Source organism: Phaseolus vulgaris, chromosome 5 (genome assembly GCF_000499845.2).
Source record: "Phaseolus vulgaris cultivar G19833 chromosome 5, P. vulgaris v2.0, whole genome shotgun sequence".
In the NCBI taxonomy this organism is placed as follows: Eukaryota; Viridiplantae; Streptophyta; class Magnoliopsida; order Fabales; family Fabaceae; genus Phaseolus; species Phaseolus vulgaris.
The window spans coordinates 36,375,045-36,390,392 of NC_023755.2; the positions used below are offsets into that span (position 1 = coordinate 36,375,045).

Here is a 15,348-nt window from a genome sequence, read left to right on the forward strand (position 1 = left end):
GGCAATGCCATAATTCAGCATATGGAGGACATTTTAATGGGGAAAAGTTTCAATCAGGTTTTTTCTGGCCTTCGTTGTTTAAAGATACACATGCATTAGTACAAAGATGTGATAGGTGTCAAAGGACAGGAAGCATTTCTAGAAGACATGAGATGCCATTACAAAATATTCAAGAAATTGAAGTCTTTGATTGTTGGGGCATTGATTTTATAGGGCCTTTGCCATCTTCTTTTTCAAATGAATATATACTAGTGGCAATTGAGTATGTTTCTAGATGGGTGGAAGCAATTCCAGCACAACATGCAGATTCCAAGACAGTCATCAAATTTCTTAAAAGGAACATTTTTTGCAGATTTGACACTCCAAGAGTATTGATAAGTGATGGTGGGTCTCATTTTTGTAATATCCAATTGAAGAAAGTGTTAGAGCATTATGGGGTTAGTCATAAAGTAGCATCAGCCTACCACCCACAAACAAATGGGCAAGCAGAAGTTTCTAACAGAGAAATCAAGAAAATATTAGAGAAAACAGTGGTTGCATCAAGGAAAGATTGGTCAATCAAACTTGATGAAGCTCTATGGGCGTATAGAACGACATTTAAAACTCCTACTGGCCTTTCCCCATTTCAGCTGATTTATGGGAAAGCCTGTCATCTTCCGGTGGAATTAGAGCATAAAGCATATTGGGCATTAAAAACACTAAATTTAGATGCTAAAGCGGCTGGGGAAAAGAGAAAACTGCAAATCCATGAACTTGAAGAGATGAGGTTAAACGCATATAGTTCCTCAAAGCTTTATAAGGAATGCACAAAGAAATATCATGACAAGAAGATTGTGGAAAGAAATTTTTACCCTGGGCAATCTGTGCTTTTATTCAACTCTAGATTGAAACTTTTTCCTTGAAAGTTAAAATCTAAATGGCCAGGTCCTTATGTTGTGAAAGAGGTAAAGCCTTAGGAGCAATAGAGTTAGAAGAACCAAAAGCACACAGAAGTTGGGTTGTAAATGGTCAGAGGGTAAAGCCTTACTTGGGTAATGAATATGAAACACTCACTATGGTAATCCTTTTAGATGACCATAAAGACATAGGCGTCAAGCTATATGACATTAAAAGAGCGCTTACTGGGAGGCAACCCAGTCCACATTTTAGTTTTATGTTGTTTTATTACCTTTGCTGATTTTATATAAAAAAAAAAGTAAATAATAATAATAAAAAATAAAAAATAAAAAATCCTATATGCCTCCTAATCATTTTGCAGGTTATGTATTTTTGACCTGGAGACAGGTTCTATTATTCAGGGGGGCAGATCCAGCAAATGAAGCAAGACTGTAGATAAAAATTTTAACAAAATGCTGGATGACTTCTTAAGAAGAGAGGATTGAACAAAAATATGGTTTTATCTCTCTAATTCTCTTTTCTTTTCAGTTATTTAAATTTTTTCTTATTTTATTTATTTTATTTTTCGGTTATTTTGTTTTCTGTTTATTTGCTTATTTGTTTGGTTTGTTTTTTTTGCTTATTTTGAATAAATTTCCTGTTTTATTAGTTTGGTAATTTTAAGTCTTGAATTATCTTTCTTGACTAAATTTCAGTTTTAATTTGTTTGTTTTCTAGTTTTTTTTTTCAAATAAAAAAGAGCTAGAAAATTAATTTTGAATTGTGGAAAAAAGAATTTGTGTTTAAATATTAAATAGTGAGATGAATTAGACACAGGTTAGAAAAGAAAATATGATTGAATCCCTATTCAAATGTAGTTAAAATTATGATACATGAAAATTTAACAGGATGATTGATTAGGACAGATAATGACAAGACAAAAAGGAATGAGACCATTTAAACCAAGTGAGTGTGTGAACCTTAAATAGTTTTGAGAGTTTTACTGATGAATTGACAGTTGTGGTTGCTTAATTTTTATTTTTGTTGCATCATAAAAAAGCATGAAGATGATTGAGGCATTTGTTTGTGTTAATTAGGAGCCAGGGCCAAAAACCCAACCTTTATATTAGAATTCCATTTTTTTTTATCCCCTTTGGGCCAAGAAATTTTTTGTTAATATTGCACCTTAACCTTTATTGATATAATTTTCTACCCTTTAGCATGTCTAAGGAAGGAGAACATAGATGCAATACATATAGAAAAGGGAATGGTTGGTTATGATTTTGAAAGTTCAAAAAGTTGATAATAGGAAGAATCTTTTCCTATTATTGAAAACAAAACAAAAAAAAAGAAAGAGAAACAAAAGAAGAAAAAGAAATAAAAAAAGAAAGATAGAAAAAAATTTCATGAAAAGAAAGAAAATGAGGAAAAAGGTGACATCGAAAGAAAGTGGTAATTAGATAACATATATGTTCTCTATAATTGAATTGTAGGTATGTTCTTCTTCTTTAAGATGTGCATTTTGTTATCTAAGAAAAACCAATATTTTTTGGAAGCCCAGCCTCATTACAACCCTGTAAAAGACCTCAAGATTCATGTTTCTAATATGTTTGTGATTTGAAGATGAAATGAAAAGCAACTGTGATTTGTTATGATTAAGTGAAAATAGAGAGAAACACTTAACCGTGAGCATATGAGAAGATATTCCTTGATGAATTGTCATTTATTTGTTTTGATTTGATCCTGGAAATTGATTGTGTCTATAATTTTCTATATTTGAATTTGGAAGCATCATAAGTTTCTAATTTGATCTGTTGTTTAGTGAATTAAGCTGTTTGATATTTAAATTCAAATATATTCATTTACTTTGCCTGAGGACAAGCAAGATTAATAATCTCTAATTTATGAATACTTTCTTACATTTTTTATGATCTTTATTTGAATAAGAGTATTTATTCCCAAATTTGGTGTTAATTGCAGAGTTGTAAGGAAGATTGAAGATTTGGATTAAAGATGAATGATTTGAGCTAAAAAGATAAAGATAGAAGGTCCCAGAATGGAAAAAGATGCAAAAAAAGATTGGGCCTTTTTTATGTTTTATCATTTAGCTCATTAGCGCGACACAATAAACAACCTAACCCTAAAAAACTAGGATAAATAGAGCGCTAGAAGCTCAACCTTAGGGTGCCAGATTGAGAGGAAAAAGCCATAGAGTAAATTGTAACCCAATTGGGAGAATGGAAGGTGATAGAAGTATGCGTGGCTAATTCTACCATTTGGGATTGGGAGTAATCTGCTCAAACTCTTATGTATTGAGGTGATATCTTAAATATTAATATTCAGTTTTTGATTGATTATTGGTATTGGTGTTTTACTTTTAATTTTCCGTGACAAATTGAGAATCTTAAATCTGACCCGGGAGGTATTTTTAGGGTTTGGACCTAAACAACAATACTTAACATATTTGAGTGCTAGGAATAGACTTGAAATGTTAATTGCTATTAACGTCTGAGCTTCGTTCTAAGTTGTTCTTATAATTATGCGAGGAATCGATATAAATGATTTTTATACGGTCATCAATTTCAATTAAATAACTTAATATTGAAATGCTAATCAAAATACATGAGAGTGAGAGATATGAAACCTAATTCCTATTTTTCCAATTGAAAACAACTAATTCTTTGTCTGTTTTCTTATTGATCATCGCCAACCCAACAACTTAAAATACACTTTTAATTGTTTTGTTTTATATTTAGCGATTATTGTACTTATAATTCACTGTTCATTGTGGGATCAATATCCGTCCTTAGGGAAATTATTACTTTTAACAAACGCGGCGCACTTGTCGTAAAAAGTCATCAGGCGTTATCCCCAGAAAATCTACTTAATCTTTATGAGCATAGCGCTCATAAATATCTCCAAGATTATGACAAATCGATATACCACCTAACGCACAAATATCGTAATGGTACAATTTGAGTGGAGAGCCTCCTGTGCGGATTGCTGTGAGAATTTTCAATTTTCAATAAATGTTCGTACAATAATTATATACAATAATTGTGTATAGATGTATAGGAAATATATACAAGTGTATGAAGACTTTCTCACTCCAGATATAATCGGACATTCAGAATTAAAATAGTTGTTTTAAATCAATTTATTTTGGTTTACTAACCTCCTCCCATTCTTGCACAACATAATCGCTTATAGTTAATGTAATTAATAATATGATGAGATGAGTAAAAATTAACCAACCTGTATATGAGTCAAGACATGATAAACCCACGTGCTATCCCAGAAAATCGACTTAATCTTTATGAGCATAGCGTCCATAAATATCTCTAAGACTATGACAAACCGATATACCACCTAACGCACAAATCTTGTAATGGTACAATTTGAGTGGAGAGCCTCCTGTGCGGACTGCTGTGGGAATTTTCGATTTTCAATAAATGTTCGTACAATATCATACAATAATTATATATAATAATTGTGTATAGATGTATAGGAAATATATACAAGTGTATGGGAGCTTTCTTATTCCAAATGTAACCGGACATTCAGGATTAAAATAATTGTTTTTAATCAATTTATTTTGGTTCACTAACCTCCGCCCAAACCTGCACAATATAATAGCTTATAACTAGTGATTGATAAAGGAAATATATACAAGTGTATGGAGACTTTCTCACTTCAAATGTAACTAGACCTTCAGGATTAAAATAGTTGTTTTTAATCAATTTATTTTGGTTCACTAATCTCCGCCCAAACCTGCACAATATAATAGCTTATAGTTAGTGATTAATAATATGAGATGATTAAAAATTAACCAACCTATATATGAATCAAGATAGGATAATGTTAGAATGAGAAATTACACCAGCACAAGACCCAAGAAACAACCCAAATGGATGAAAGATTTTATATTGGGTTAAGCCCATGCTTTTACTACTATGCCATTTTATTTTAGTATGTTGTTCCAGTTTCATCTGTGCTTTATTTTAAAAGTATTGTAAGGCCCATGGCCCTTAAACCCTTATATAGAAACTTACCATTATGAATGAAGGCAGAAGTTTTTTATGATAACCCTAGTTTTAGTATAGCATGAGTAAAGGTCTATCAATAAACTCATGCGTTATCCCCATAAAACTGACTTCATCTTTATGAGCATAGCATCCATAACTATCTCCAAGACTATGACAGGCAAACCGATATACCACCTAATGCACAAATCTCGTAACGATTCAATTTGAGTGGAGAGCCTCCTGTGCGGACTGCTGTGGGAATTTTCGATTTTCAATAAATGTTCGTACAATATCGTACAATAATTGTGTATAGATGTATAGGAAATATATACAAGTGTATGGAAGCTTTCTCATTCCAAATGTAACCTGACATTCAGGATTAAAATAGTTGTTTTTAATCAATTTATTTTGGTTCACTAACCTCCGCCCAAACCTGCACAATATAATAGCTTATAATTAGTGATTGATAATATGAGATGATTAAAAATTAACCAACTTGTATGAATCAAGACAGAAAGAACTCATGCGTTATCCTCAGAAAATTGACTTAATCTCTTTGAGCATAGTGCCCATAACTATCTCCAAGACTATGACAAACCAATATACCACCTAACACAAATCTCGTAACGGTACAATTTAAGTGGAGAGCCTCCTGTGTGCGAATTGCTGTGGGAATTCTCGACTTCCAATAAATGTTCGTACAATATCATACAATAATTATATACAATAATTACGTATAGATGTAAAGGAAATATATACAAGTGTATGGAGACTTTCTCACTTCAAATGTAACTAGACCTTCAGGATTAAAATAGTTGTTTTTAATCAATTTATTTTGGTTCACTAATCTCCGCCCAAACCTGCACAATATAATAGCTTATAGTTAGTGATTAATAATATGAAATGATTAAAAATTAACCAACCTATATATGAATCAAGATAGGATAAAGTTAGAATGAGAAATTACACCAGCACAAGACCCAAGAAACAACCCAATTGGATGAAAGATTTTATATTGGGTTAAGCCCATGCTTTTACTACTATGCCATTTTATTTTAGTATGTTGTTCCAGTTTCATCTGCTGCTTTATTTTAAAAGTATTGTAAGGCCCATGGCCCTTAAACCCTTATATAGAAACTTACCATTAAATGAAGGCAGAAGTTTTTTATGATAACCCTAGTTTTAGTATTGCATGAGTAAAGGTCTATCAATAAACTCATGCGTTATCCCCATAAAACTGACTTCATCTTTATGAGCATAGCATCCATAACTATCTCCAAGACTATGACAGACAAACCGATATACCACCTAACGCACAAATCTCGTAACGATTCAATTTGAGTGGAGAGCCTCCTGTGCAGAATGCTGTGGGAATTCTCGGTTTCCAATAAATGTTCGTACAATATCGTACAATAATTAATTATATACAATAATTGCGTATAGATGAATAAGAAATATATATAAGTCTATGGAGATTTTCTCATTGCAAATGTAACTGGATCTTTAGGATTAAAATAGTTGTTTTTAATCAATTTATTTTGATTCAGTAACTTCCGCCCAAACCTGCACAATATAATAGCTTATAGTTAGTGATTAATAGTATGAGATGATTAAAATTTAACCTACTATATGAATCAAGACAGGATGAACTCATGCGCTATCTCCAGAAAACCGATTTAATCTTTATGAGCATAAAGCACACATAACTATCTCCAAGACTATGACAAACCGATATACCACCTAACGCACAAATCTCGTAACGATACAATTTGAGTGGAGAGCCTACTGTGCGGATTGTTGTGGAAATTCTCGGTTTCCAATAAATGTTCGTAAATAATTATATACAATAATTGCGTATAGATGTATAGGAAATATATACAAGTGTATGGAGACTTTGTCACTCTAAATGTAACTTGACCTTCAAGATTATGATAGTTGTTTTTAATCAATTTATTTTAGTTCACTAATCCGCCAAAACCTGCACAATATAATAGTTTATAGTTAGTGATTAATAATATGAGATGATTAAAAATTAACAAACCTGAATATGAATCAAGACATGATGAACTCACACGCTATCCCCACAAAACCGACTTCATCTTTATGAGCATAGTGTCCATACCTATCTCCAAGACTATGACAAATCGATATACCACCTAACACACAAATCTCGTAACGGTACAATTTGAGTGGAGAGCCTCCTGTGCAGATTGTTGTGGGAATTCTCGGTTTCCAACAAATGTTCTTATAATATCGTACAATAATTATATACAATAATTGCGTATAGATGTATAGGAAATATATATAAGAGACTTTCTCACTCCAAATGTAACTGGACCTTCAGGATTAAAATAGTTGTTTTTAATCAATTTATTTTGGTTCAATAATCTCCACCCAAACCTGCACAATATAATAGCTTATAGTTAGTGATTAATAATATGAGATGATTAAAAATTAACCAACCCTGTATTGAATCACGATAGGATAAACTCACGCACTATCCCTTGTACTGACCTTCATCTTTATGAGCATAGCGTCCATAACTATCTCCAAAACTATGACAAACTGATATACCACCTAACGCACAAAGCTTATAATGGTACCATTTGAGTGGAGATCCTCCTTTGCGAATTGGAGTGGGAATTCTCAGTTTCCAATAAATGTTATTAGTTGTGTTGACAAAATCTTGTCAGTTAGATGACCTATCAGGATTAAGTGGCTCGCCTCCATGATGAACAAAATCATTTAAATTATAATACACATGTAGGAGTTTTCCTTATGACCATGGTTTAAATCCATTTTGAAAGATATTTCTATATCTTGTGTCCCACCGAAACACGCTAGAATTAGAATCAATGTCCCTGTAGCAAACTTTTCTTAAGTTACCTTCCTTAGTGTTGATAATGGTCCACATCTCTTCAACTTTAATCAATTCTTCATCTTTTGCATGCATCGAAAATTTTTGTATGGATATTTTTGTATAAAAGATAACATTTTTTTCTCCCACTTTCTTCTACTAAACCACCTTTTAAATGCTATATGTGATTCTATTTGCATGATATTATATATATATATATATATGATTGAGCAGGGAATAACTTTAAGATCAATGGATTGGTGTTTGCTAGGTAAACAACCAGAACCTGCAAGGTAAGGGTAATGTAAAGTCCTTTATAAATATTTCAATAAAACACAACTGAAAAAACATGTTTTAAAAAAAAAATAGCATACGGTAATAAAGAGTTAGGTTTTATTAAATTAATATTAAAGTAATCATGGAATATTATGATTATTAAATTAATTACGTATAATTGTGTACAATATCGTATAATAATAAAGACAAGTATTTCATCGATAATGAATCATCCACGGAATATTAGTCCTAACAATAAATGCAGCACAAACCAAGGCAGAATCACATTCAAGCCAGACATTAGTAAGTCCCATCTTTTGAGCTTCCTTCATAGCATGTATAACTCCATAAAACTCAACAACCATAGTAGTATGATAAACTCAACAACTTCAAGAAACGCAGAGAAAATACCAATAAACTCTCCTATACTCCCACGGAAAATACCTCTACAAGTAGCAAGACCAGGATACCCCTATCAACCCCATCAATGTTAATTTTAACCCAGCCTGGTGAGGGAAACTCTTTCATCTGACAAGAAGATGACAAAGAACTTTACCACTATGAGTATTAATACCAAAAAACTTAATCACGTTGAAATCCAACATATTATTTTTCATTGAAGCTTTGGACGAATTTTCCATCAAACAAGTTAAATCTTTAATTACCGAAATAACTCTAGGGACCTCAATCTTATCCTCAAATCTAGCATACTTAATTCGAGTCTATTTTATTTTCTTCTTTCTTTTTTCATCTAAATTTTCTTTTATCACTTTCACATAACGTTCTTCATGTATGAACTTTCTAACCTTTCATTTTTTCTGGACAATATCGAGATACAAAGCACATTTATGCAATTGAATTTTGGAAATATGTAAGTTTGGAAATATGTAAGTTCATTTTTGCTTTGTAATTCCTTTGATTTTTATATTTTTTCTGAGTTGTGTTGTTGAGAACTTTGATTATTCTCAAGTGACCATTAGATTGTTTCTAATTTGTGTTTTGGCTGTTTTATAGTTATCAGTTTGGTTAGGTTTTTCTATACTTAGTTCTTCATCATCTGTTATACACTTAAAAATAATAATTAAATAAAAACCAATTTTAAAGATATAAAATAATTAGTCATTATATTGACTAAATTAAATACTATTTTAGAGTACAAAATTATTCATATCTAAACTAATTTATATTATTGATAAATAGTTTTTAAATTGGTATCCAATTAGCTACAATATCTTAACTATCAATTATTTAAATTCTAAAATTGGTAGCTAAAACTTTGATAGTTAGTTAGATATCAATTTAGAAATTATCTATTAATAATAGAAATTACTTTAGATACCAATAAAAAAAATTGTTTATAAAATAGTATCTAATTTAGTCAATATAATGATAAATTATTTTTTATTTTTAAAATTAATTTTTATTTAATAATTTTTTTGTAGTGATATTTTAAGTTAATTATAGGTAAGGGAAATTAATTTGTTTAATTTTGTTTTCAAATTGGATTTGTAATGCTGGTGTAAGATTAAGATTAATTGATATTAATAATAGGTTGGGAATTAAATATGTATATGAATTGCATTGTTTGGTTAGTAAATTTAGAATGAATTATTTTGTTGATCTGATCCTTAAATTTTAATTTTAATTTAGATGGTTGGGTGACAATGTTAATAGTAAAATGCTTTTGATATTATTTGGAACCATTAATATAGAGTTAGAAATGTTAAATGGATGTTATGGGTTGAAAATATGTATTTTTTATTGGTTTTTCCTTAAGTTTAGGTTGTTATGCTTAATTTGAACAATAATAGTTATTGTTTAAAATTTATGTCAATATATTAATAGTTAAAAAAAGGTGGTGTAAATTTAATGTGTTTAAGTAATTTGAACTTAGCATAACTTTTATATATATATATATATATATATATATATATATATATATATATATATATATATTTTGCATAATCTTCTTGTCGAATTTTTCAATCGCTTAGTCGATTTAAGGTAAAGAGAAAGAGAGATTTACTAATAAATTTAAGGTAGAGAGGAGAGTGAGTTTTACAATGAGAAATTCCTTCCATGGATGAAAAATTTGCTCAACCAATTTAAACATAAAAGTAAAGAAAAATCTTTTGTCAAAATTCACATAACGGATTTGTATGAATTAGGCTATCTAATCTTCATTGAAGTTGTAACCTTAAATATTAGCTTTGTCATAACTTTGGAATAATCTAAAAAGGAGATATAGAAGTTTTGATTATTTTAGTGAGTCGAGATGAAGTTGTCAATTTTAATTGAAGTTTTTGCAGTTAATTATGCTAAGTAATTGTTTTTAGAACTTGAAGTCTTCATAAGATTTGTAACTTATTGTCTTAACTTTTTTATGAGTTATATGTGAGTATGATTGGATAAATGAAACTCGATATAAATAATTATTTTTAACCATTATAATAATGATCTATGTTTTATGAGTTATTTTTAGAATTAGATGCCTTATAATAAAGTGTGATTTAAATGATATACATGTATGGAATAAGACATTATAAATGTAAGAAGATATAATCATTAAATTTTGTTGTGTATTAAATAAATTAACATACTATTTAACAAAGATTACTTTGCTTCATTAACAATCGAAGTCACATAAACGGAAATGTTAGATGGAAAGAATCTTATGGAAAGTTCTTACATACAGTAACATTTGTAGATTAACGACTTAACTTGTTATTAATTTTAATCTTAAATTAAATGTTAGTATATGTGAGATATATTTAATGAATTCTTTTAGAAAGGATAACGTAAATCATTAACACTTATAAATTAAATCTTAATTATTAATTATATTAGAGTAATTTAATATGTAAAAAAATTATTATTTTAATTTATCATATTATAGATATTAATTAATCAATTAAAACTTAAAAAATATTTATATAATTAAATATATTTTATATAGAAATGTTTTTTTTTAAATATAAAATTTTTAAAAAAATGGTGAGCCAGCTGGCAGACCAACTAACTATGGGCCTGACGTATCATGCACTAAGTACATTTAATTCGACAATAAATGTTCTTTAATATATTTCACAATAAATTAAAATATAAATACAACTTAATAATTAATTGTTCATGTTTGTTATGATGAAAAAAAAGATAAAATACTTCCATTTGTTTTATATAAAAAGTAATTACATATTACCATTATTTCAAAAATTGATATTGATTTCATCACTAGGATTTAGTTTAGAGTTCGTTATCTCTAGTAACTTCTTTTATGTAAACCGGACAACTTAGTCCGAATCATAAAAAAAAATAAGTTAAAAAAAAACAAAACTAAAAGGTTTATCTGAATTGGTACTTTAACTTTATTAATTGTTAAAGCTATACATTTTTATATTTTTATTTAATTTAAACTATTTTAAAATAAACTAAAAATATATTTTTTAGAATCACATTATTAATAATAATTTTTATCTTAAAACTATAAGATAATCATTGATACGAATTTTCAATTTTTATTATCGAAAACGTTCAATGACATTGAAAAAAATATAAACTTAATTGTTCAATTACAATTTAGCTGCGGTGAAACTAGTAATTGGTAATATAGTATTTTTTCTACTTCAATTTCCAGCCCAATTTTTAAATATCTTGTATTATGCTAAAAAAAATATTCATTAAACAAATTAATCTGATATAATACTTTTATAAAATTTAAAAGTGTGAAAATTGAATTATTATTTTTTTAAATATTTAAGCTAGATATGAATAAATAAGGATATAAACTTTTATTATTCACTGTGAAGCTGAGTTCTAAATATAATATTTGTTACAGTTAAGATTATGTATAATGCGACATGGTCTTTATATGTGAACTATATACTACACTATATATTTTACAATAATGTATATATTCATATCCAAACTATATATTACTGGCATGTTATATATGTAAGATCAGTAAATCAATAAAAAAAATACTACTAAATTAAAAATTTATTCTTAAATCATTCTACGTAAACTTAAATGATTAAAACATAAGTTACAGCTAAATATTGTAAATCTAAAAAAAAGGCTAAATATGAAAAACAAAATGATATTTAACCATCAAAATTTTAATGGTTAAACTTGATTAAATCCAACAATAAGTTACAATAATTCTTAGACTTTAATAATAGAACTAAAGTTGTCATTTCAATAAAAGAGGATGTGATTGAAGCCAGTTGTAAAGAAATTCACCCTTAATGTCATGCTAGACTTAATTAGCATCCAAATATAAGATGAGAAACTGGATTTTTTTTTTCTAGACTTTTGTATCTCTTTCTATCTACGGTTTAATTTATATGCTTTTGATTAAGATTTAGTTTTTATCAGTAAAAAATTAAATCAATTAAAAATGGAACACTTTAATACAAATACCAAAAAACCTTATCATTGACCTGTAGTACATAAAATATCAAGCTTCAATATTTTTAAAAATGACGAATAATAAAAAAGTAGTTTTGTACAAGAATTTGATTTTTTTACCATGAATTTAAAATATAATTCTGTTTGGAGAAGTTAAACTGAAGACAGTAAAATCTGTAAAGAACATTGATATGTTAACAATCCGACTAAAGAATATTGATAATGTTACCAATCTGACGAGAGATATTTTGTAGTGAAATATAGCAATTTTGAGATTTTGTTAATCAAATTGATTAATTTACAGTTATAAACTGAAATTGATTAATTTATAGTTATAAAGTGATGTCTCTGGAATTTTCAAAGTAACAATTTTCATATTCGTAAAGGTGAAGTAGAGAAATAGTATGTTGATCCAAGGGCAATAATTTACAGTAGACGGTGCACATGCTAAGGACATGGAGAAAAGTTGAGGCTGTAACACCACTTTTCTGCACACATATAGCACAAAAGAAAAAGCTAGTGAAGAAAGAAAAGTTGTTCCATGTATAATCATGATGTTTTGTGATTCAAAATGAGGCCAATTATCACTCAAACTTGTCTAGGGTGATGACACCAAGGACCCATTCATGTGCCACGACAATGGCACCAGACAATTTTTACTATGCCATGGAAAGAAGATGTGCATTGGTGGGTCTAAAGGTGAAAGTAGCAGTACCTTTCCTTAGATTCAGCTGTGGATGCTGTCTCCCATCACTTTTTTTTTTGGTAAATTGATTAGTATAGCAATGAAAGGAGTCATGGGGTTCTGACAAAGAACAGATCAAGAACGTGAGGCAAATTGTGAATATATATATGTGGCTGCAAGGAACAAGCTTTGGGGTATGCTGGCAATGGGGGAATTCAAACACTTTGTGATTGTTAAGTTCAAGGAAGGTGTGGCAGTTGATGAGCTCACAAAAGGGATGGAGAAGTTGGTCTCTGAGATTGATGCTGTCAAGGCCTTTGAATGGTATATGTTTTCTGTTTTGTTACCTTGTACTTCATCAACTATTTTCTGTGTATCCAAAGTCATAGTTTGATTTTTTTAAGGTTTCTTTTTTGTTTCATACACATAAATCTGGTAAGAACTGAATCTCTAACTACATGCTTAAAAGATATAATCATCTAGGAATCATATTACACCATGTTGGTTATTTTGGAGATTCTAAAAGTTTATTGTGTTTAGCTCTGATACTGAATAGAGTCTTATCATATGTTTGATTGCATTTATGTTGAACAGGGGGCGTGACATTGAAAGCTTAGATGTGCTGAGACAAGGTTTCACTCATGCCTTCCTAATGACATTCAACAAGAAAGAAGACTTTGCTGCATTTCAAAGCCACCCAAATCATGTGGAGTTCTCCACAACATTTTCAGCAGCCATTGAGAACATTGTGCTGCTGGATTTCCCATCTACTCTTGTCAAGGCTCCAGCATAATCTTCAACATAACATTCCAGCAATAAAATTCCCCTCTTCAAATTTGTTTAGTGTATGTTTTTGCTTGTGTTTCGCTATCTGTAGTTCTGTCATGAGTTGTTACTACTACATCTCTTGCAATTTGAACACGTAGTATTATGGTTTATGAATTATAATTAACGATGAACTTTTTTGCCTTATATTGATGGATACTTCTAGGAGTTAGTATTTGGCATTGCGAATAGCCACTTAGTTTTTGTTTCATGTAAAAGTAAAAGAAATTCTAAGACACAGATTATATCATCACTAGCCTTACCTAAAGAAGCATAAATAGAAAAGTCACTTTTACATGGCAGAGAATGAGTATGGAACATGCATAGCTTTATGATAAACAATAGTTGATGAATCCAAGTTAGTTGTATTCCATGGCAAAAGACATGGCAAAATCACAAAAATATAAGCTCAATGATTCCTGCAAAAGCAGTAAAACCTCTTTTAACTATTGAGCCAACTTGGAACTTGATTTCAAAAGCAGAAGATTCTCGATATATCCACCTTTATGCATCGTTATATAGTGTGATCCTCAGAGATAAAATACACCACATGACTCACAATCTGATAACTGAAGCCTCATGAAGAGTTGCATTTATAGGGAAAAGAGATGAATATGAAGCCATTCAAGAGCAAGAGAATAGTCCAAATTCATGTTTAGTCATTGAAGATCTTGAAAAGGTTGACAAAGGCTTTCATCCTAAACATTTGAACTGCTCTCATTATATCTGGATGCATAGAAGCTCCTCAAATGGTGAAGCTGAAGGGTATGTGTTGAGAACATGGATGTCCTTTGATGTGCGAAATCACGTGGAAGATCTTTGTAAAGAGTGTGAAAAGCCTAAAGGCCACTGTGGTGTAGGGCTGAAGTGTTTGTGTCATGCAAAAGAGTGCAGTGAGTGCCTTGATATGCACAGAGCCTTTCTCTTACTTTACTTCCATTTGTTTAATTAATTTTGCTTCCACCCAAAGGTGACTGTGATGATGTTTTTGCAGAAGACAAGATCATCTCAGAAAGTGGGTCCATGAAATCTGTTGGTAATGTTCTTTTCTCTTTCCTTTCTTTCATTGGTGTTGTAGCTTTCTTCAAGGATGTATAAATAGCATTCTTTAGGGACTAAATTTTCTGATTAGAACACTTTGTTGCTATATATGATTATGTTACTACGGTCGAAAGTCATGAATTGAGTGTAACTGGTTATGATATAATTAAATATCAAACACTTAACCGAAGAAATTCAAATGATCTTCAAGTAATGTCAACTCTATGAATGAAAAAGATCCTTAATTTGTATCATATGGAAAGTTTTATATAATGCAGGTATGGTACATAGGCAAACTTGTAATGAATGGCATTTCAAATGGTTGACCTAAAAAACCAACAGAAGCAGATTAATGT

The 15,348-nt window shown here is 29.8% G+C and overlaps 1 protein-coding gene across 1 annotated transcript; it reads left to right on the plus strand.

The window, feature by feature from the left end:
- Nucleotides 1-13,172: 13,172 nt before the first annotated feature.
- LOC137835645 (stress-response A/B barrel domain-containing protein At5g22580) lies at nt 13,173-14,098 on the plus strand. Its single transcript, XM_068644243.1, has 2 exons — nt 13,173-13,450; nt 13,721-14,098. Exons 1-2 carry the CDS (start codon nt 13,323-13,325, stop codon nt 13,917-13,919), a joined length of 327 nt encoding a protein of 108 aa, XP_068500344.1. The 5' UTR covers nt 13,173-13,322; the 3' UTR covers nt 13,920-14,098.
- Nucleotides 14,099-15,348: the final 1,250 nt, after the last annotated feature.